The 23805-nt window shown below is 45.0% G+C and overlaps 4 protein-coding genes across 4 annotated transcripts; 2 read left to right on the top strand and 2 right to left on the bottom strand.

Moving 5' to 3' along the window:
- Nucleotides 1–1797: 1797 nt before the first annotated feature.
- klhl41a (kelch-like family member 41a) lies at nt 1798–4614 on the top strand. Its single transcript, XM_080018794.1, has 6 exons — nt 1798–2942; nt 3125–3279; nt 3368–3475; nt 3563–3748; nt 3959–4105; nt 4321–4614. The coding sequence occupies exons 1-6, from the start codon at nt 1851–1853 to the stop codon at nt 4430–4432; spliced, it is 1800 nt and encodes a 599-aa protein (XP_079874920.1). The 5' UTR covers nt 1798–1850; the 3' UTR covers nt 4433–4614.
- A 353-nt stretch (nt 4615–4967) lies between these two features.
- Nucleotides 4968–9737, bottom strand: fastkd1 (FAST kinase domains 1). The gene is made up of 15 exons (XM_080018792.1): nt 9608–9737; nt 8723–9203; nt 8565–8633; nt 8362–8487; nt 7868–8266; nt 7614–7724; nt 7381–7512; nt 6807–7293; nt 6596–6710; nt 6388–6516; nt 6138–6269; nt 5888–5998; nt 5593–5740; nt 5374–5488; nt 4968–5273 (listed from the first exon to the last, which is right to left on the bottom strand). The coding sequence occupies exons 2-15, from the start codon at nt 9052–9054 to the stop codon at nt 5178–5180; spliced, it is 2502 nt and encodes an 833-aa protein (XP_079874918.1). The 5' UTR covers nt 9055–9203; nt 9608–9737; the 3' UTR covers nt 4968–5177.
- Nucleotides 9738–11454: 1717 nt separating this feature from the next.
- ppig (peptidylprolyl isomerase G (cyclophilin G)) lies at nt 11455–16709 on the top strand. Its single transcript, XM_080018793.1, has 13 exons — nt 11455–11541; nt 12146–12232; nt 12324–12398; nt 12499–12606; nt 12898–12942; nt 13026–13113; nt 13265–13294; nt 13399–13538; nt 13625–13790; nt 13888–14076; nt 14161–14242; nt 14419–14552; nt 15246–16709. Exons 2-13 carry the CDS (start codon nt 12172–12174, stop codon nt 16255–16257), a joined length of 2130 nt encoding a protein of 709 aa, XP_079874919.1. The 5' UTR covers nt 11455–11541; nt 12146–12171; the 3' UTR covers nt 16258–16709.
- A 1706-nt stretch (nt 16710–18415) lies between these two features.
- LOC307243889 (cilia- and flagella- associated protein 210-like) lies at nt 18416–21666 on the bottom strand (the record flags this gene model as incomplete). The annotated part of the gene is made up of 7 exons (XM_080018859.1): nt 18416–18787; nt 19276–19480; nt 19596–19735; nt 19843–19999; nt 20138–20343; nt 20461–20634; nt 21508–21666. The coding sequence occupies 7 exons, from the start codon at nt 21664–21666 to the stop codon at nt 18416–18418; spliced, it is 1413 nt and encodes a 470-aa protein (XP_079874985.1).
- Between the last annotated feature and the right edge of the window lie 2139 nt (nt 21667–23805).

The raw sequence follows: 23805 nt of genomic DNA, 5'->3' as shown, positions 1-23805 counted from the left end.
TTTCCATGAAATACCAAAAACGTGGGTGTGTTTCTGTGACTCATTACAATTTTACGGGTTCTATTTTTCCGACGCGTTCCTGGTACATGAACGCGTCACTCATTCGTGGAGTCGAGTGGAATCGACCCGACGTGGTCACGAGTTTCTGTGGATTTATGTTTTTCATGAATCCGGCATAGTAATGGGGACCGAAAAGATAAAGTATCAGTGGAACAGATCCACACACATCTACCAGGTTAGAAGGTACATTGGTGCATACACGCATAGTTTGTAACGTCAAACCACTACAGAGCGACGGAGTCTACACCGTACACTGAACACGGTGCCAATGGACATTCTTACTCAGAACCTGCACATTTATAGTAAACAGTATGATGACGTCACAAAGCGGCTTACTCTAAATCTCATCTCGTTTAATTTGTTTTCAAACGTTGGCACACGACCGTCGGGCTACTTTGGGTCCGATTTCTTGGGTCCGTGGATCAATTTGGATGAAACTTGAACCACGAGATTTTTGTGACGTCCCGGATCTAAGGAGATGTGTTCGTAGTTCTGCGGTTGTTCTGTTCTAGATAGTTGTAGCCTGAACATTTTTGAGGAAAACTACGCTAAATACATAACTTCGGACAATCGGACAATTACAATTCTGAAAATAAGTATAATAGTACCAATAATAATCATAATAATAATCATAATAATAATAATAAAAGTAGCTTGAATATTGATCAAAATCATAATATTGAGTAAAATGATCACTTGTTCTGGTTTGTTGAGCAAATTAATAAACACCTTTTAAATACCTTTAACTGTGTGTAGAACTTATTAAGTTCAAGTTCAAGAGATTATTTGTCACATACTGTACATATAGGATTCATGTAGATGGTCATATTTAAAGTGATGAGAGGGTGTGATTTCATGCATCAGGGTATGGTGGGACCCAGTAATTTTCCTGTGAACAATACTCACAGGGTAAATACAAAACTGCAGGAAGATGAGAAGTATTTTACAAATGGAGGAAGAGGACAAAGTGTCACCTGCTGTGGCAGCAGCTGTTCACTGCCCCCACCCCCATGGAATTACTCACACTTAAATATAAGTGCAGTGTTTGACTGCACACAATACTGAAACACACAAGTGCTACAGTTCTATGGATTTATTCATTTGTATCAGTGGCACGAAAATTTGTCTCATGTCACATGCTCCAACAATCATCAACAACATAAAAACACCGTCTGTATGATCACCCTCCAGGAGTCATCAAAATGACTCATGTTACGATATATACTGTAAGCAACATCTGAGAAAACACTAGTGCTTCACCTCTCCCTTCTCATGCACAAACACATACACACACGTCCACAATGTCATATTATTGCGAGCAGAAAGCAAAGAGGGCACCACCTTGAGTGAGGACCATGTACATAGTCAGGTACACCGTTCATGTATGTGTGGGAGGGTGGGTATGATCACCAACTCCAGATTGAGTTGTCCATAGAATGTGTCAATTTGTAGAAAAACAGTTCCAGATTGGTAAATGGAGGATAATGACTAATCAAATTAAAAACGTGAAATTGTCAAAGGTTATTTTAATGTGGCCATGATGTGACAGTGTTACTTATCGCCAGGGTGACGGGTCATAGTTTGTTTGTGTACAATGACAGCTGTGTGATGCAGGCCGCTCGCCTATTTGGCCAACCTGAATTCTTCCTGGATGGGGTGGCGGTTATATTTAGAGGGGCACAGTTATATTGAAGGGGCTTTAAACCTGCCTGCCTGTACTTCCCAGTCTTCACCAGACAGCGTAGTGTGGTCAGTACTGCCTCCGCCATCTCTCTCTCCCTACTTTGACCATGGATCCTAAGGGCCTGAGGGAAGACCTCCGCCTCTTCCAGAGCACGCTGCTCCAGGACGGCCTCAAGGAGCTCCTGAACGAAAACAAGTTCATCGATTGTATCTTAAAGGTGGGAGACAGGGCCTTCCCTTGCCACCGGCTCATCTTGGCGGCGTGCAGCCCGTATTTCCGCGAGCTTTACTTCTCGGAAGAGGGCAAGGAGCTGCACGGTAAGAAGGAGGTGGTGTTGGAGAACATCGACCCGGCCATCATGGAGGTGATCGTGAATTACATGTACTCGGCTGAGATCGACATCAACGACGACAACGTGAAGGAGATCCTAGCCGTGGCGAGCCGCTTCCAGATCCCGTCCGTCTTCACCGTCTGCGTGAACCACCTCCAGAAGAGGCTGACGCAGAATAACTGCCTGGCCATCTTCCGACTGGGGCTGATGCTCGACTGCCCCAGGCTGGCGGTGGCCGCCCGGGACTACATCGCGGAGCGCTTTGAAGCCACCGCCAGGGACAACGACTTTCTGGAGCTGGCGCCCCACGAGCTCTTCGCCATCATCGGCGCGGACTCTTTAAACGTGGAGAAAGAGGAGACGGTGTTCGAGTGCCTGATGAGGTGGGTGAGAAAGGACAAGGAGAACCGCGCTAAGACGCTGGGCGAGGCCTTCGAGTGCGTCCGTTTCCGCCTGCTGCCCGAGCGGTATTTCAAGGAGGCGGTGGAGAAGGACGACATCGTCAAGTCCGACCCCGAGCTGGCGAAGAAGCTGCGGGTCATCAAGGACGCCTTCGCCGGGAAGCTCCCCGAGAGGAGGGAGGGCCAGGGCGACGGTGGGGAGGGGGAGGGCGGCGAGCTGCCGGGCTTCCTCAACGACACGCGGCGCTACGGCATGTACGCCCGGGACATGCTGCTGATGATCAACGACAGCGCGGCGGTGGCGTACGACGGCGCCGAGAACGAGTGCTTCCTCGCCGCCGTGGCCGAGCAGATCCCCCGCAACCACGTCAGCCTGACGTCAGGGAAGAACCGTCTCTACGTGTTGGGGGGGTTGTTCATAGACGAAGAGGAGAAAGATGCTCCGTTGCAGTGTTACTTCTATCAGGTAGACGACGCGTACTCTTTATCTACTTTGTAGATGCTGAGCCATACATCATTATAATATCAATATTGTGATTTCAGACTAGATAAAGTCTGGGATTCTGGTTATCGCGATATTATGATATAGTTAAATGTTGGTGGTCCAGCACAAGAACAACAGATCAAACTGATGTATTCGTCTTCCAGCTGGACAGCCTGGCCAGTGACTGGACAGCTCTTCCGCCCATGCCCATTCCCAGGTGTCTGTTCGCTATGGGGGAATTTGAGAATCTCATATTTGCCATAGCCGGCAAAGATTTCCAGTCCGAGTCTCACGACTCTGTAATGTGCTACGACATCGAGTGAGTATATTAAACGTTTTGACCCGCCGGTGTGGGAAATCCACTGCGAGACTAAATTAATTTCCACTCACTACGTCCACCTCACCAGCAAAATGAAGTGGAGCGAAACCAAAAAGCTGCCTCTGAAAATCCACGGCCACTGTGCGGTCTCTGAAAATGGCCTCGTGTACTGCATTGGAGGAAAGACGGACGACAAGTAAGTGGATTAAGTAGATAACACACGTTTGCTTCCATGATGTGCCCTGGCGCTCACATTAACCTCTTTACGGCCTTGCTGATAAAGCAAAGCAACCAATAAGATGTTTGCCTACAACCATAAGAAGTCGGAGTGGAAGGAAGTCGCCTCCATGAAGACGCCGAGATCCATGTTTGGAGCCGTCATCCACAAAGGGAGGATCGTCGTGGCCGGGGGAGTCAATGAAGACGGCCTCACAGCCGAGTGCGAAGCCTATGACTTCGGCACCAATAAGTAAGTGCAGTAATAATATTGGTATTCCTTATTACTGGAGTACCTGCAAAGTCACAGGACACGTCACAGGACAGGCCTTTGCATAAATGAAAATAATACAATACTGATTCCTTCAAGGCACCATTGACATTGACCACACAGTATCAACTCGTATGAAATGTATGGATTTGAGAAATACATAAGCTGTTATAATATTCTACTTTGTTCCAGGTGGTCGTCCTTCACGGACTTCCCGCAGGAACGGAGCTCAGTGAACCTGGTCAGCTGTGGATCACTGCTGTACGCAGTCGGAGGCTTCGCCATGGTGCAGAATGAGAGCAACGAATGCGCTCCCTGCGAAATCACTGATATCTGGCAGTATGTGTTCATTACTTGCATTATGTTGAATCAGCGTTTTTTTTATCCTATGACTCCACACTAAATTCCAATCGGATGTTAAATAAGATGTTTTTTTTCCCACATAATTGGAGATTGAAGTGTATTATGCCGCCCAACCTTGAACATCTTACATTTGTTGACCTTAACTTGTCTTCAGATTTTAAGGAAGTAACAGATTTCACTCTTTCTTAAAGGTATGAAGACGATAAGAAACAGTGGAGTGGAATGATTAAAGAGATGCGTTATGCTGCTGGTGCAAGCTGTGTGTCCTTGCGCCTCAACACTGCACGGATGCCCAAATTGTAAGAGATGTAAGACGTGCCCTGAACTTCCATTTATTATTTGTGAACAAGAAAATTTGCATTATTGTTTTTGATTTTACTAGTAGGTGATCTCTCATTTTTCTTTTTTTAAATATGTAACAAATAATCAGGTTTCCTATTTGGCTGTTTGTTTATTTTTTTTAATTAAATCTATTTTGGTTTTAACTGCTTCTGATCTCGTCAAGTTTGTAAACCAGTAAAAAAAAAAAAAATTGAATTTTTTTTTTTTTTTTTTTTTAAAGGGGCGATGAGAAGGTCAGCACCAATTTCATTTCTGTACGTCCAGTACAGATATTGACAGGCTGAATGCATTAGGCTGCAGGGGGAAATGGGATTTTTATTTTTAATTTAAACCACACATCTTGTATCTTCATGAGGACTGAAAATAAGGAGTTATTTATAAAAAATAAAAATAAAAACTTAGTTGTTTTAAATGAGTGAGGACATGTTCTGTCACCAACAATGTGTTGTCAATGGAAGATGTATATATTAAAAATAAATAAATAAATAAAAAGTTTACAAAATATTTTATTACAAAAACACATGTGGCACTTGTGAAACTATTTCATTTAGCACAAATAATGTATTTCCATTTGAACTCATGATATTCAGAGAAAATAAGCAGCATTTGATATTTGAAGATGTTGAGCAACTAAATCAATTTAAAAAAATATGTTGCTCAAAAACACATGCAGAGCTCAACATTAAATAGTCATTACATAGATCATTCAAGATGGAATTTCTACAAATATTTTCCTCTTGAGGTATTCCTTCCACGCATCCTGTGTAGAGAGCTCCATTGAATTCCATTCAAAGTGAGGGATCTGTCCAAATGACACCAATTAGTAGCACACAACTTAAAAACGGTTATGCAATTTCTTACAGGTATGTAAGATAGTATATGATATAATATTGCCGTCTCACCTGAACAACATGGTATCCCAGAATTTCAAGGTGTCTCTTCCTCATCATGGCTTCTCCTTTCATATTATGAGAATTCTTACAAAAGGATTTTGAATCCAAGAAGTCCACAGCAATGCTAAAATATAAAAAGGCTAAATAATGAGTTGGAAATTCACTACTGGTTGTTTGCCTGAAAATTTTTGTTGCTTTTTTTGGCTTCTGTTTTGAAGATATATTTACCGTTGTGCTCCAGGCGGCAACTCATTCATGATTTTTTCCAGTGAATTTGACTGCCACTGAACCTTTCCACCGTCTGTGATCATCTGAGGTGCACTGTAAGTGCTGTAAGTCACTGGCTGGTGGTGTCTGTCCAACACACACTCAAAGTCTAGAATTCAAAAGCAGAGTCTGAAAATGCCACACTTTGTAGTTGAATGAAGCACAGGTCCTTTAGCTGTCCCGGGATTTGTAATGGAGTAATATCCTAAAAAAGAAAAAATGTTTCTTAGCGATATAACAGTGTTTTATCACTCACCTACTGTGTAGAAATATGGAGTGAGGACTGCAACTCTGGCGCAGTCAATGTTACCGAGGACTTGAGCGAGCATTCTGTGTATTTGCTGTTGGACAGGACTGATGATATTCCCTGGAAAACATATCAGACTATTTACTTTCTTCCTTCTCATTTTACAGTAGACGCTTCTGTCCTCACATTAAAACATGCCCCCATCCTTTTGCATCTATCTTCTATGTGTTGCACTATTACCCTGAAGGAATGACTTTACCTTTCCTCTGTAGCTGCTGGCAGTAGCGCTCATGGAACCAGGGAACCTGGAACTCAGGGCACTCCAGGCAGACGGCTCGATTCAGCTCCATGAGCCGCAGACGGACCCTCATGTTGAGCGCTTTAGGGAAAGCTAATTGGGGACGGGGACAGGTAGCATTACGGCTATACCTATGTTTCTGTTTTGAAAAGATAGTTAGACACCATGAGCGATATTGTTTAAGAACATTTTAAGCAACTCTGAGACATACTTTCTAGCTGCTCATCCAGCTTGCCGAGGAAGTCTATGTTGAAGATTTCTCGAACTACTTGCTCAGGAAAATAGTCAGCCATGGCCAAGGCATAGGCAAGAAGGACAAGCAGATGTGGGTCAAAAGACTCTGTAGACACGTAAACAGACATATGTTAGTGTATATTCTATAACCCTAATAAACAGGTGGGATCGTGACATTGACTTACTGATGTGAGGAATAAAGCGCTGAATGCAAACGTCAAACAGCTCCTCTGCTGCTGGAGGATCGTAATTCAGAACAGAAAATGGCAGAAGGGTAGCATACGTGGCCGAATGATGAATCTGTAAGACAAGACGAGAGGAAAGATCGAATCAATGTGTCCTTTGCAGAGTTTATTCATCTATCAGACTGAACATGGTTCATCTTGATATGGGCACCTTATGAATGTCTTTTAAGGTCACGCTGGCAATGCGATCCATCAGAGACGTACAGAGGTAGTTGGTCTTTGTCAGCAACAGAGCCAGCTCGGGCACGTTAGCCCAACTTATTTGATCCACCATCCTCTGCAGTGTGACCATGGTCTCCTCCAAAATCATCTCGTCAAACCAATCCCCCGAGACGAACCTGAGCTCCTCCAGCACCAGGTCCAGACTGCCGGCTGTGTGGAGTCTTTCATGGCCGCAGCGTTTCAACGCCTGCAGCAGGCGCACGTGTTTGTTTTCCGTGTTGTGTCTGTAGGTGGTGTCGTTGCGCACCCACTTGGAAATGGACGAGGCCAGCGTGTTGAGATCGTTGAGGTTGCACTGGGGAACCACAGCGTCCACCCGTAAGAGCACCCGCTCGTCCAGACGTGGGCAGGGCAGCATGGACAGAACGCGGGTCAGCATGGTCACCTCGTGGGGTAGAACACTGTCCTGCAAGAACCTGCAGAGTAAAAGAAGTGATGAGGCTACCCGGAACCAAGCCAGCACGAAACAGAAACAGCTCACTAAACTACAAACAAATACTCACTTGATAAGCGTTGTCCTTAATTGGCTCAACAATTCCGGGTTCTGAGAGTGCAGCAGACAGAGGGACTGGGTAATTCTGGCCACCTCCATCGGCTTGTAAAACCCAAGGTTCTTTTGGATTATTGATGCGATCCTTTGGAAGAAAATAAATGTGGGTTTAATTCATTGACTATATTATTATGATTTAAAAAGCCATCTACGCGATATAAAAACGGAAACGGGGGCAAAACATACTTATTGATCAAGTTGAGGTTCCTACACTGAATCTCTTCCAATCCCTCGGCCAGTGACAAGGCCTGCTGCCCATTGATCTCATCTGCAAGCAGGAGCGCTGTGTCCTCCAAGCTGAGACAAATCAAAGAACACACTTTTTAAATTGAAGGGGGAGAGTCAAACGCTAAATGTATAGACTTTTGTTTATAATTGCAGGTATGACACCACCGGCAGTGGTGATTACATACTAAAAGAAAAATTGCATAAATACAAACCCTTCTCTGACCTCCAGACTTGCCATGGGACTCAGTGTAACAAACAATTTGGTGAAGGAGGAGGGATCGATGCTTAAATCAATCAACTCCAAAAGCCTCTGCTTGGCAGCTAGCCTAAAGTCACAGTTGTGGAATTGCAGCGACTGGTAGAGCCCCATGACGAGGCTGATGTTTTCCGCATTCATGGTGGAAACGTTACGCAGGAGGATGCTGTTGCACTTCTCCAGCAGAGGCCGATGGTTGCACTTTACGTTTCGCAGGAACTGAACGACCCTCCGGGGGTTGTTGTACTTTAAGGGATCCATGGTGTCCAGGAGAAGGTCCGCCCTCCTGATGAGTGCGTCCCTCAGACGAGGGGAAACCAAGGACGACACGCTTATCATCAGTGTCGTGAGGACTCTAAGGAAACAGCACCAACAACAACAACAACATATTACAACTACAAAACACCTTCTGAACAAAACACCATGGACCCCACTAGTCCCGCAGCGAACCTGGCATCATCGATCGAGGACAGCTTCTGATCCACAACGTCAGCGATGTGGCCCATGAGAGGACTGAGTTGCAGGTGTTGATGACTCAGACAGATGGAAAATTTTGAGAGGGATGACAATTTAAATCTATAAAGAGATTTGTGGAAGGGTTAGCTCACTTGACTGAAACAAATGCAATTTGCTTCAAAACGATTTCTGCGTACCTATCTATTCTGCCCCACGCTTCTGAAACCAGCTGCTGAACAAGCGAGTCATGAGGGTCCACACTGAGTCTGAAAGAGAAAATAAAATATGAAAACAAATATAGGCATTTTTTTAAATTGACATAATCTTGCAATAGGCCTCCTCCTGATTACCATACCTGAGAACATCATAGAGCATGTCGACCAACATAGAATCATCCATCTGGGAAATTTTGTTTTCCGCCAGAACTCTCAGGGTCAGGAACTGCGGGTGGTTCCTGGCGAGCTCAACGGTCCTGAGCAACTCCGGCTTATCTCTCTGGAACTGCCACAGCATCCCCACGGCACAGCTGACGTGGCCCACCGTGAGCTTGGCCTTGTTCTTGCCGACCACCTCAAAGACCTGGTCTTCGCCGTAACAGACCTGCAGCTGGTCCAGAACCTGGTCGCGCTGCGCCGACAACCCATGCGACCCACGCAGGCAGGACTTCATCCAGCGGAGCCGGAACATGACGACGGGCCTACGGACCGCGGATGACTTGGAGCAGGAGGACAGGTCCTCAGTGTTCAGGCTGTCGAACCAGACATGTCCGAATCACATCGAAATTGGACCAGGAGAAGGATGCACGCCTCCACGCATTTCTTTGGGAGCGGTGTCATCTGTGAAATCAAAATGAATGCAATTTAAAAAATGTATAATAATAAAAATAATACAACTAAAACACCAAAGGAAAGATGTGCAATATGTCATGAGTGTCACTACTAATACAGTGTATGGGCAAATAAACGTTTGCCGAAATGTGTACATTCATATAAAAGAAGCAATAACTAAGTAACAAGTAATATTAAGATAACTACATGAGTCCTGTGTGTGTGTGTGTGTGTGTGTCTTTGACTATGAATCCTTCAGTGATATTAAAATTTGACGAACCCGAGCCCCCCAAAAAGTGACATTCGAACATGGGTGCTTCTTTATACTCTCTACGCACACTGAAAAATACAAAAAATAAAATAAAATAAAAAATAAGCAATGAGTTCCGCCTCCATCGGGGGCAGGTTACTACCTTAGACCGACGTGACGAAAAAAAAAAAAAAAAAAATCATCTTCCACAGAGAGGAGGAGGACACGCCATTACTACCCCACAACCTCCATTAGCTCACACGGTAAACACGTGGGTGGGAGGGAAAGTCCAACGAAACCATCGGCACAACATTGCTTTTCACCAAATGGTGAATCGACCTCTGACCAATATGAGAAGCCACTTGAACAGCCCACGTAACTCGTAAATAATCACAACATTCCACCCCCCGGAATGTCACCAGGTGTTCAACTTCCCCAAGCAATGTCACGTTGGAGATTGCGTGTGCGTGTGTGTGTGTGTGTGTGTGTGTGTGTTTGTTTTATGGTCCGGTCTCCGCCGTGGGGGCTCGTCGTTCGCGGTCGCGAGTTGAGCCAGTCAGCTCGCCCGCCCCGCCGGGAGATGGATGCCAACCGAACAAGCGCCCCCCCCCCCGCCGCCCCGCCCCGCCCCGCCCCGCCCCGACGATCAGCCGTCACGTGGTCAGGGCTCGTCCTCTGCGTTCACTGGCGCGCGGCTCCCCGAGCGGAGTGGTGGGAGGTTCGCCTCCTTTTGAAGATTCGGCTCGTGGCGAAGTCGCTCGGTAAAAAAAAAAAAAAAAAGAGTCGTTCGAATCCTCCGAATCGTCGTCCATTTGATTCGGTGGGTATAGTGCCACGGGAGGGCGCGGCGTTGGACTCCCGCTGGATGAACGAGCGCCACGAAGGCCCCCGGCAACCCATTTACGGCCACGTCGACGTCGACATTTCCGTTTCCCGTTGGGAAAAGTCGACCATTTGATATCAGGGAATACCCGACCAATACCCTTTGGTCACCGTGGAGAACTGCACTCCGAATCCTCCAATTACAGTCCAGATTTGGGGTCATGTGATCTCGCTGTCCCGGAAACCTAAACAACGATGGCGGCCATCGTGGACTGAGGCAAAGGAGCTTGATATGATTTTCCTCTAGAAAGAAAGTGTCGACTGTTCGGTTCAAATAGTTGGACACACACACACACACACACACACACACATACATACTACAATTAATTGGAATCTGTTGTGATCTGTGTATGACTTGAACAGCGCTTTGAATAAAAATGAGCAAACCTTGACGAAAGAGGAACCGGATTCGTTTTCTGCGCTTGTGCTGTGATGGCGATGGGCCGAAAGACCCTTTTTTGACGGCTGCCCGGTCGACGTGGGAGTCGCGCCGCCTTGTCAGGGCCCTGGGGGCCGCGCGGAAGGATGCTTTCTGCGGGATCGCACCAAACCCTTCATCCGTATCCTGTTTTTAGAGAATGTGGCCCGGTCGCCATTTTTGGAGGCCGTTCAACTGCACGGAGAAAATAGCTAAAATAAACGAAATGTACATTAAAAAAAAAAAATAGGGAGAGGGAGGAAAGGAAGGCTCGGGGGTTTCACACAGGGCGGGTGCATGGTTTTCTGTGGCAGTTTTCCCACCCGACAAGTGGAGAGAAAAACAAAAACGTATTTTAACTCAGAAAGGCCGACCGCCACCCTCGTTCAACGGGGGGGGGCGGGGGTGATCCCCCGCACGTGGCGGCCTGCTCCGGCAACGCGGGGCCAGGTTCCTCGGGCGCTATCAGGCAGCGGAATGCGGTTGAATTTTCACCGGTGGAAGATTCACCCCCGCGCACACACACACACACACACACACACACACACACACACACACACACACACACACGCTTGCCTTCGCTAGAGCGACCTCCCAACCCCGTTCGCGACGAACGAATCATTCGCGAGTCTCACAGCACTACCCGAAATGCACCGCGACATTCTCGCCGCGCCATCTTTAGAAAACACTGAGTGGGACGCTGAATGAAACTTGATTATTATTTTTTTTTGTTGGGGGGGGGGGGTTGATAGGAATACATTGCTCCTCGTGTTAACACCGTTGGTCCGCGTCGCGAGGTACAAAATAATAATGTTCGCTTGCTTTACGTGTCGCGTGTGTGGCCCCCACCTCGACGCTGATGTCCGTGCATCGGCGAATGCATGTAAATGTGTGGCTAGCCTTAAATTGCTAACGTTAACGTCAGGCCTCGACGCACGCTAGCTAGCGCGCTAACGTTAGCTTTCCTCTTCGCTATTTGACGCCACATCTTTGTGTCGCGGTGCTCGATGCTATAATACATTTCACGTTGCAAGTCGACGCCGAGTCATTTATTTTACAATGTTATGAGGTGGCATTTTCCATTTAAACGTCGGCGCAAACGTCGTGATCAGTGGTCAAGAGTAACGAAGTACAAGTACTCAACGTACCTTTTTAAGTACTTCATCAGTTTTGTACAATTTGAACTCTTAGTCTTCTGTATTACAAAGCATATATTTATACGTTTTACTCCACTACATTTCTAGCGGAGTTTTTTTAATATTCGTTTCTGCACACAAACAGGATTTATATCAAAAGTGTACTGAGTGCTTATTCCACCACAGTTGGTAATGTAAACCGATAGGATGGATCGGCCGCAATCCAGGACCTGAACTCTTTTTGCCCTGTTTTTTTGTTTTATAGTGAGGTTTTGGGCCAGTGGCGTCATCATGGGTATCAAGGTTCAGCGACCTCGGTGCTTCCTTGACATCGGAATCAGCAACGTGCTTGGTAAAAAAGGAAAACTGCCTCCTTCATGATTCATAACAGCTAATATATACTCAACTTTTGTTCTGACAATAGACATTTTTTTCCCCCGCAGTTGGTCGAGTTGTAATAGAGCTGTTCTCAGATGTCTGCCCTAAAACGTGTGAGAACTTCAGGTGTCTCTGCACAGGTAAATTGTATTGGATGATCTGGAAGCGAATTCCACTGACAACAAGATATGTTTTCTGTTAAAATTGTATGTGGTTTTCTAATGCGGTTATCTTTCCTAGGTGAAAAGGGTATCGGTAAAGGGACACAGAAACCTCTGCATTATAAAGGGTGTCTATTCCATAGAATTGTGAAAGACTTCATGATTCAAGGAGGAGACTTCAGTGAAGGTTTGTGTAACATCTATATCTGTATGTGGCTTTCTAATCCCTTGGTTCCTACAGTACAGAAAACTGGAATAGCATCAGTCTGTTGGCATTATCAGAGTGGTTAAGTCAGCATTGGCATGTATACTGACACCAGAGATGAATGCTTAAATCACATCACAACTAATTTAAAGCAAAGTATTTATTGTGTGTGTGTGTGTGTGTGTGTGGTTATCCGCCACCATTGCCTCTGATAAGCTCGGCACTATTTAATCTCCTTTGTTAATGGTCTTACCTCATGCCTTTCTGTTACAGGGAATGGAAGGGGGGGAGAATCTATCTATGGTGGATTTTTTGAGGGTAAAGACATCACTTATGAATCTGTCATGTTATCCACGTCAACCTTAGTTTCAGGAAACTAAATGTCTTTTTTTTTCTTCCAGATGAAAGCTTTTCTGTCAAACATAATAAAGAATACCTGCTTTCAATGGCAAACAGGGGCAAGGATACTAATGGGTCGCAGTTTTTTATGTAAGCAGTAAACATTTGTTAATTCACCACACTAAGAATTTTTAGTACTTTCTTAATGCAGTCCTGTTTGTTTTCTAATTTATACTTTATTATTTCTTATCAACATTATGAACGGTTTGTGTAATTCCCTGCTTTTACATCCAATCCTTAGAACAACTAAACCCTCTCCACATCTGGATGGGTAAGTGCTTTTTGGTTTCATTTTGAGATATTAAGCTGTCAGTGCAACTCTATTATGGATCATCTAATGCTGCTGTAGAAGCCAATACCTCTGTCTTGTTTCAGTGTCCATGTGGTCTTCGGCCACGTGATCTCAGGCCAAGAGGTTGTTCAAACCATGGAGAACCAGAAAGCTGATCCCAACAGTAAACCATACTCTGAGGTCAAGGTGTTGAACTGTGGAGAACTCATCCCTAAAACAAAAGGTTTTCAGCAATTGTCTAGATGTTCATCTATAGTTTCAAGTATCCAAGTGTTGAAACGCTATTCACAAATCCAAAACATTTTGCAGCAAAGAAGGATGAAAAGAAAAAAGAAAAGGCTTCCTCTGATGATAGTAGTAGTTCCAGTGAGTCTGACAGCTCTACAGACTCCACTGACTCCGAAAAAGAATCCAAAAAGAGGAAGAAGAAGGTTAAAAAGCAAAAGAAGAAGCAGAAGAAGAAAGACAAAAAACGGTATGCAATGAAATGTCTACTAAAACACTAAACGACACTAAAACCGATCTGCAGTGCAGGGGAGTAAGTTTAATGCGGATCTAAAATGTCATTGCAGGTCAGAGGCCGACAGTGCTGATGAGAAAGAAAAGGAGCTGATTTTGTCCTCTGTCAGACCTGAAGAAATTCCAGCAATCCCAGAAAACAGGTTCCTCATGCGGAAAAGTCCCCAACCCATCGAGAAAGAAAAGGAGAAAGAAGACACTGGAAAAGATCGGCGAAAGAGGGAGGACAGGCCAAGGGACAGGTGCGTTTGAGCAACAGGGGTAAAACTTTGTGTTGGTTTGTGTTATTCAAATTTTATAATGTAATTTGTCATTATTGTTGGCAGAGGGTTTAATTCCCAGCCAGCGTATCACAGAAGGCTTGTGATGACTCGATCTGGCAGGAAGATAAAAGGCAGGGGTCCAAGGGTAGGTACTTCCTCCTCACCTGTATTCATATAGCTTGATGTTTTTTTGTATTGTTTTTGTTTCTTTTCTTGAAATATATCCTTAAGACACAATGTCAGATTTTCTTTGCATCATCATAAATATTAACAAATATAACTACAGGTACTAAATAACTATTCTTGTCATCACTCATCTAGCGATATCGGACTCCATCTCGGTCAAGATCAAGAGATCGTTTCCGGCGTAGTGAAACTCCTCCACACTGGCGTCTTGAAATGCAGCGTCAAAGAATGAGGGCAGTCAGTGGAGAGCGTTGGATTAAAGGCGACAAGTAAGAGCCTCCTGGGTTTTTTTATTTTTATTTTATTTATTTATTTATTTTTACTTAATTTTAAGTTCATATGGAACTGTTTTTTGGAAATTTCATAATAGTAAAATGCTAATATTTTTCTGATTGGCAGGGTTTGTTTTTTTCTCCGTAGTATGTTTTTTTTACTGTACCTGTCATAATTAAGGGTGCGCCGATCGATCGGCCACTGACTGCGATTGGTCGATATTTGTTCTAAATAGTGTGATTGGTATAAAGGCCGATCAGATTATGCATAACACGCTAGACAATTTCTCTTCCCTGTTATGTAAGGCATAATTAAAAATGTTTACTACTTAAACTAAAGTCTTAGTAGAGCTGGGCACAGCTCCACTCACACACAGACGGGGTAAGCTCATTCTGAGTTATTCGAATGACAAAAATCTTTACAGAATTACGTGTAGGGGTCTTACTGAATAGCCTACTTCCTCTCGCGGAAGACTCGCAAAGCGAATGATGCCCTAGGCAGAAAAAAACACATACATTTCAAATTGTACCTTTGGATTGACTGGTGATCAAAACATAACTGGTGATAAAAACATAACTGACACAAGCAATTAACAGACTTTGAGGATTATGTTATTTCAATATAAATTACCACAAAAAATATTTCATGGTCCGGTTTTTAACAGCAGAACTCTGTGCACTGTTTTCCAGAGGAGATATGATGGAGGCCAAGGAGGAGGACGGTAAAGCTCCAAGAGGAGAGAAAAGGGCCTCAGAAGTCCTTCCTACTGAGGAGGGTAACAAAGAAAGGAAAGGTCATTCCCACAGATCCAAAAGCAAAGAAAAGGATGCTCAGAAGAAGGATGATAAACACAGCAAACATAAGGAGAAGAAAAGAGCCAAATCTCGTAGTCGCAGTAAAAGCAGAGACAAAAGTGGGAGATCAAGAAGCCGAGAGAGGGACCAGAAGCGCAAAGGTGACGACAGAAGAGGCCGCTCCAGAAGCAAAGACAGAACCGTTAATAAAGGAAAAGAATCTGAATCTGATCAGAGCAAGGAGAGAAACAAGCGTCCAGAACTGGATAAAAAGCAAAAAGAAGATACTAAAGGAAGGAATGGGGAGGGACAGGAAAAAGTCAGGCCCAAGTCTCAAAGCAAGGAGAAAACAAATGCTAAAGATGGCCACAGATCCCACAGCAGAAGCAGGGACAGGGGTAGACGGGGGTCATCCAGAGACAAGGGAGAGAGAAGGGAGAAAGACAGGGCCAGGGAGAGGAGCAGGAGCAGGAGTCGGGAGAAACGGCACCAGCGCGAAAGGGAGACCAAGGGAAAGGGGGCGTCCAGGAACAGGGACCGATCAAGGAGCCCGGACAGGGATAAGGCCAGAGACTCTCACAGGGACAGGCGCTCCAGAAGCAAGAGTAACAGCAGAAACCACGGCAAAGACCGTCCCTCTCGCAGAAGAGGTAAAGACAGCGAGTCCAGCCAGAGGAAGGGGTCCAGGGGCAGGCACCACAGTAGCAGCAGTTCCGAGAGCGACAAAGGAGAAAGGAGTCGAAGGAGCCCCGATTACCGGAGGAGGAGAGCAGACAGTCCCAGGGAGTCTCGTTCCAAAGCCAAAGACGGCAACAGAAGCCCGGTACGGAACCGCAGCACGAAAGGCAAAGGAAGAAACCACGGCAAGAATAAATCTAGCTCCAGCTCAAGTTCTGATAGTGATTGAGTCTGCAATCCCTGAGTTCCAAGTGTTGGTAATACTTTGTTTGAAGAAGCAAGTCAAAGCCGCACAAAGATCTAGTAAATCAGATCTTGGCTTTGTTATAGTTCCTGTTCTAAAAAAAAAAAAAGAAAAATCTTAAAATAAAAAAAATTTAAATTTTACTGCAACAGAGAGCCCCCATTTAATCCCCATTTCCCTACAGCCTTTTTTTACTGTATTTTTAAACAATTATTTAAGCAATCAGTTTTGTTGGTAAGGAAATAGTGATTGACTAGGTCTAACTTTTCCAGATGGCTTAGTGAGAGAAAGTTGAAGTCTTTTTGTTTTTTCTCGCTCTCGATTCCTGCATGCAGTCTTTACCGTCACACCCCGCCCCCATGTAACTGTTTTTGGGATACCTGATTTTTTTTTCTTTGTCTTTTTTTTGAAACTGATAAAAATGTTATGGTGTATGTACAACATCAATTCAATTTGTATAAATTCTATAAATTGTGCCGTTTAAATTGTCTATTTTTTGCATCAAACACTATAGGGTAGGCATTACGAGTGATGTAGCGAAGGATGGATAGAAATAATAATTAAAAAAAATGCTAGTACTACCCTTGGTAGACCTAACTCTTACACTTGATCTGCCTATATTAAAATAGCTAACATTTACCTTGGACCGTTCTTACAATAAGTGCAAATCTGACAAGCAAAAATCATTAAAGTTTTAGTTTTATTCACCACTCAGCCACAAAGTTAAAACCACTGACAGGTGAAGTGAGTTACATTGCTCACCTTCTTCCAATAGTACCTGTCAAGGGGTGGGATGTACTAGGCAGCAAGTGAACAGTCAGTTCTTGAAGATGATGTGTTGGAAGCAATAAAAATGGGCAAGCGTAAGGATCTGAGCGACTTCGACGAGGACCAAATTGTGATAGACAACTGGGTCAGAGCATCTCCAAAACAGACGGTCTTGTGGGGTGTTAGTACCTACCACCGGTTGTCCCAGGCCGGGCAACTGGTGAACGGGCAACCCAAGGCTCATTGATGTGCGTGGGGAGCGAAGTCTAGCCCGTCTGGTCCGATCCCACAGAAGAGCTGCTGAAAACAATAATGCTGCTATGAGAAAGGTGTCAGAACACACAGTGCATCACAGCTGGCTGTATATGAGGCTGAGTAGCCACAGACTGATCAGAACGCCCATGCTGACCCCTGTCCACTGCTGGAAGCGCCTACAATGGGCACCCGACCGTCAGAACTGGACCATGACGAGTAATGGAAGAAGGTGGCCTGGTCTGATGAATCGTGTTTTCTTTTACATCATGTGGGTGGCCGGGTGCATGTGCGTTGTTTGTCTGGGTAAGAGATGGCACAAGGATGCACGATGGGGAGAAGGCAAGCCGGTGGAGGCAGTGTGATTCTCTGGGCAATGTTTTTTCTGGTAAACTTTTGCCACAAACAACCTACCTAAACTTTGTTGCAGTCCAAGTACACCCCTTCAAGGCAACGGTATTCCCTGATGGAAGTGGCCTCTTTCAGGACGATAATGCACACTGCCACACCGCAAAAATTGTTCAGGAATGGTTTGAGGAACATGACGGAGAGTTCACGGTGTTGACTTGGCCTCCAAATTCCCCAGATGTTAATCCAGTCGAGCATCCGTGGGATGTGCTGGAACAACAAGCCAGATCTATGGCGGCCAACTCACAGGACTCTAAGGATCTGCTGCTAATGTCTTGGTGCCAGATACCACAGGACAGCTTCAGAGGTCTTGGCGGCGTCCATGCCTTGACGGGTTGGAGCTGTTTTGGTGACACGAAGGATACCTTCACGATATTAGACAGGTGGTTTTAATGTTGTGGCCGATCGGTGTGTACTGTAAACTGTACTACACCACCAATAACCACTAATATTGTGTAGGTCCCCTCATGCTGGCAAAAAGAGCTCTGACCCCGTCGCCGGTTTAAAAGAACACAACAGCGAAGAACACAGTAATGAAGTACATTTTTTCCTTTATTAATTTATGAAAAACGGGTATAAAATCTGATTGGCGTATAGCACCCTATATCCACATCTCTTCCGCCAGCTTCCATCCAAATGTAATGTTGCATTACCACCCTCCGCTGTTACTAAGTGCTGTATCGTGTGTGTGTGTGTGACACTTGGATCCGCGTCGTCAATCATCAGAGTTCAGCTCCCATGCAAATCCAAGTCGCTTCCTGGCGTCCTTGATTTCCACGGCCTCATTAAACTCTTTGATGTTTTGGGTTGAACCGCACACGTATCTGGGCATCTGGACGCCGCTGTCGTCCTGAACGAGGTAGCTCGGCCTCACTCCGCTGAAGATGGGTCCGCGCCCCCCTCCGATGCCTTCCCTGGCGGCCTTGTGGAGCGGGAGGACGTTCCGCTCGGCGTCTGCCGCCGCCTCAATCACTTTCTTCGCGTAGTGTTGGAACTGCTTCTCATCTTCAATGATGAGCTGGGCGTTCCGTTCTTCTAATTCCTGTTGGTCTCTCCTCACTTCCCGGGCCTTGGAACATTTTTTAGCCTATGGAAGCAAGCATACCACAGGTAAACAAGCTTGTTCGACTGCGAGAAGGAATGACATCCCCGAAAGACAGACTGGCTACATTACCATTTCGTCGATATAAAGTTTTGCTAAAGTTATTCTATTTTCTTTATTCTTTTGAGCCCTTTGCTCTTGCTTCTCAAAAAAGGTTATTTCGGCATCCTTGATGGCGTGCAGCCTGTTCAGGGCTTCCTCCTGTTCTCTCGCGTCCTTCCTCTGTTGTTCCTGCATCTTAATGAGACAAGATGGAGGGAGAGTTTGACATTTGAACTTGACAAAAAAAAAAGCTACAGCAGGATGAAAACCGTAATCCACACAACTTTGTTAATTTGCCACCCCGCTTCATATTTAAGAGATAATTGCCATTGAATGATTAAGTGTCCTTTGAGCCGCACAACGTACTACATCAGAACTAGGGACAGACCGACGGCACGTGCTCCTTGAAAGTGCAGCGCGTCTCGTCTTACCTTGGCCTCCCTCTGGTCATCGAGAGCCTTCAGCGTGGCGGCCTTTCTCTCCTCATCATTTCTGTGTTGTTCCACCTGCTGCGTGTCCTTTTGAGCGACGGCCCAAGACAATGCCGAACAATCTTTCTCCTCCTCGTTGACAATTTGTGCCTGCTTCGCGGCGGCCAGTTTGTCCGTGGCCATGTCCCTGCGCATCTGGGCCTCTCTAAAGAATAGTACGAGAATGACGGCTAGACAATGCGTGGTTCTAGGTATGCCGCAATAATCATGAGGGTCTCAATCTGTGGCTTCTTTCTCGAATCACTTTTGATGGGACTTACCTGAACATCTCCGCCTCTTTTTCTTTCCTGAACTTCATCATCTTTTGTTTTGCCGAGAGAAAGCATTTTAACTGTTCGTCCTCCAACTCCTGCTTTTGTCTTTCCACTGCTCTCATGGTGTCTCTGTTGGAGATATGCTCCTGCAGGTACATAACATTGGCAGAGTATGACTTTTTATATATATATATATATATATATATATTTATGTTGCAATTAATAAAAGCCTCTCCACCAGCCTCTCCCGTACCAAGTGAGCGTGCATGATGCTTCTCTTCTGCTCAAATTGTCTTTGTCTCTCCATACTTTGCTCTGTGAGAAAAAGTTCTCGACATCGCTGGATTTCCTCTCCCTCTTCCTTGTTATCTTGCTGCTCTTGTGCTCTTGCCAACTCAGCTTCCTTTATCCTGTGAAAGAGAAACATTAAATATATATTTGCTCCGACACCATTTTCTTTCAACCTTACTTGGCTGTGTCTTTAATCCCTTAAATTGGAAATAAAAACTCTCGTGCCCCTCTAGCGATTATGTGTCGTCGGTTCTTACTGCTTCATCAGATCTTCTGCATTGGCTTGTCTGGCGAGCTTCCTCTGAGATTCCCTCTGCTGCTCTTGTTTGAAAGCCTCATCTTCCCTGGAATTCATCATGTCAATGAGCGCTTGTTCCGTATCCTTGGAGGTGCTCTTGATTCTGCGCTTCAGTTCAACTTGTGCGTCCCTCTCCTTCAAAACTTCACACAGTAAGAGTGCACTCTGCAATGCAATGGGACACCATCTTGTCGTTATGCTCATCATGAAGCTCGATAACGTGCGTATGGCTCTAGCATCCAAGCGGTACTGATAAATATGCTGTTTCCGAGCAATACTAACATGAAGTCCTTTGACCCTGTCGGTTTGGTAATATTGCTGAGCCTTAGCTTTTTCAATGGCATCCTTGCGCTTTTGCGCCTGATATTTGGCCTCTTCAATGTCGGTCATTTTCCTCTGTTGTTCTTCTCTCTCTTCCCGGACCCTTTTTGCCTCAAGTTTCTTCTGCCTTTGCGCCTGTGGTGATTTGTAAAAATTGTTAGAATTTTTCTGTACTGCTGCAGTTAGATATTCTCTGGCAATTTTTCAAGGCACATTGGCATCTCAATAAGTAAATTGAATTACACCGATCAGCCACAACATTAAAACCATCATGAATAACCACTAATATTGTGTAGCTCTCCCTTGTGCCGCCAAAACAGCTGTGACCCATCATGGCATGGACTCCACAAGACCTCTGAAGGTGTCCTGTGGTATCTGGCACCAAGACGTTAGCAGCAGATCCTTTAAGTCCTGGAAGTTGGGAAGTAGGGCCCCCATGGATCTGGCTCGTTCCAACACATCCCACAGATGCTCAATGGGATCTGACCCTAACCCCGGCCATCCACATGATGGAGAAGAAAACGTGATTCACCAGACCAGGCCACCTTCTTCCATTGATCCATGGTCTGGTTCTGACACTCACGTGCCCATTGTAGGGGCTTTCGGCAGTGGTCAACATGGGCACAGCATGGCCACTGTGACTGGTCTGCGGCTATGCAGCCCCATAATCAACAAGCTGCGATGCATTGTGTGTTCTGACACCTTTCTATCATAGCCAGCATGAACCTTTTTGGCAATTTTTGCTATAGTAGCTCTTCTGGGGGGTCGGACCCAATTGTCTAGCCGTCACAATTTGGCCCTCGTCAAAGTGGCTCAGATCCTTATGCTTGCCCATTTTCCCTACTTTCAACACATCAACTTCAAGAACTGACTGTTCAATTGCGGCCTAATATATCCCACCCCCTTGACAGGCGCCATTGTAATGAGATGAACAACATTATCTACTTTTCCTGTCAGCGGCTTTAATGTTGTGGCTGATGCATGGTAAGTCTTGCATTGTGAACTTACAGCAATGGTGTTGGGCCAGAATTTCACCACCTCTTTTGAACGCAGATGCATGGCCTCTCTTCGCTGCGCTGCCGCTCTGATACTTTCCTCATATTTATTAACAGGATTTAAACTTTCTTGAATTCTGTGGAATTCAGCTCTGGGTAAGATGGTGACCATTCGAGGGTCTGGTGGTTGTTGTTGTTCCGCTGTCCCGTTGTATTCTTTGTCCGAGGTCCCTTGATAAATGGTAGTAAGTAAGGCTAGGTATGTTTATTTGTACAGCGCATTTCACACACAAGAGCAATTCGAGGCAGAGACGTCGTGCCTATTCAAGCTGGGGTGGGGCGGTACGTTCCCCCCCAGATTTTTGATTTCTTGCTTTTTTAAATTTTCTATTTCAAACCCTTTTTAAAAAAAAAAAAGATATTTAGTTATGACCATTTTATATTATGAGTCAACCGTGTTCTTCTAATTATGTCAGATCATACCTCAAAAAGTCACACACCCACTTTCCCTATAGTATTGGTTACTGCCAAAGGTTGCAGGATTCAATCGGTTTGCAAGTTGCTATGTCTGCTTATATACACGACTTTGGGCTTTAAAAGTAGTTCAAAACCATGTTGTACGTGTTAAAATAAATAATACTATACAAAGGGAACGTTATTCACTGTTAACAGTGCGTGCAACTACTGTATGTTGCTGTGACGTGCCATATAGTAAAGAACTTAAAGGCATACAAGACAAAATATAAAACCAAAGAATCAAATCATAGAAATAAAAAGCTAAACACCGATAACTACATTGATGTGCAAATTTTTAACAGGCCTACACCCAACAAATATGGCAGGACTCAAGCCCGCACCCAATAAACCAATTGATCGCTTTTATTCCATACACTGCATCGATAACTCTAAGAGTGGTAAAACAAGGTTGTTTTTTTTGCTCAACAATATAGCTTACATGCATCAGTAACACATCTTAATGTTCATACAGGTGAATGACTCTCGAGAAACTCACTTTGCATTTCTCTGCTTATTCGTTTCAAGCTTTCAAAAAAAGAACATAAATGAAGTGACGCCAGCCAGGCTTGTTTCCTTTGTACTGACCTTGTTTTGTGGATCCTCGCCTCCTCCCATACTGAACCACTGACGCTGCCATGTTTGCTGTTTTTGTTAAGAGATTATCCTCAATCTTTAAAAATCTAATTAGAACTGGTGTTAGGGACCAAACAGTTAGTCAAAATGTAAGATTAAAAAAAAATAAAAAGTTAAATTTTTACCCATAGTAAATTTCAACAAAGAAGGGTAACAAAATTAAAATACAGAGAATGCTTTTTAAATTTAAACTAAACCATGACCTCAAACAAACACAAGTGTGATACTGTGACCGGTCAGTGTCGGCAGGCTGCTGGCTGACCAGGCCAATGGTGATACAAGTACATGAAGGTATACATATATAACAATTTTGACATGAACCATATTGACAAATGTCAGTTTTCCATTGTTCTGTCGAGGAAATAATTCATCCCCCCTGACATTCGTGGTGAAATTGTGAAAGTGTTCCAGCTGTATGCGTGCGTATGTGCGTAAACTGGTAAACTAAGAGCAGGTTCTCCAAACGCTCCATTTAGTAGGGGGAGAATTGTGATGTCACAAAGGCATTACACGTTGATGTCCACCAGGGGGGGGGGGGGGGGTTATGTGGATAATTCCCTTAATTACATCACAATCTGTTTTATTCACCAGGTACATTTACATGTGTTTCCATGCACTCTTTCCCAAAGGAAACCTCTTGGGGAAAATTAGGTAAAAGCCCACCATTCCTGAGCCATATATTGTTTAGATATTTAATGTGATATGTATAGTATGGCCCCCCCCAATGGAACTGAAACCAGGCAGAGAAGTGATTGCGAGTATCCCAACCCCTGCACGGTGCCTCGCCCCTTGCGTAACCTTGGTGAGAGAAGAGTCCAATTCCGATGGAGGGGTTTGGTTCTAAAGCCGATGTTGGGCATAGAGGTGAGCCCCGCTCTGTCCAGTCGATACCGCTCAGTCTCCTGCACAAGGTCCGGCTTCTTCCCCACCGGGGAGGTGACGTTCCGCATACCGCACGCCAGTTTCCATAGCCAGGGTCCAGCACACCTACGGCCACCCTGCCTGTCGTGTCGCCCACGAGGCATTCACCGGACCCTTACTGTATGATAAGCCTTGTGGGTGGAGGACCCACAAGGCAGCGGCGACACATTGCTTCTTCGGGCTGTGGCAGACCGAGCTCCACTCCTGGGCCTGGCTCCAGGGGTGGGCCCCGGTCTCTCTC

This window comes from Zeus faber (assembly GCF_960531495.2).
Source record: "Zeus faber genome assembly, chromosome: 18".
Classification (NCBI taxonomy): domain Eukaryota; kingdom Metazoa; phylum Chordata; class Actinopteri; order Zeiformes; family Zeidae; genus Zeus; species Zeus faber.
Note: the sequence above shows the minus strand (reverse complement) of the source record. Positions and strands in the feature narration are given on the sequence as shown.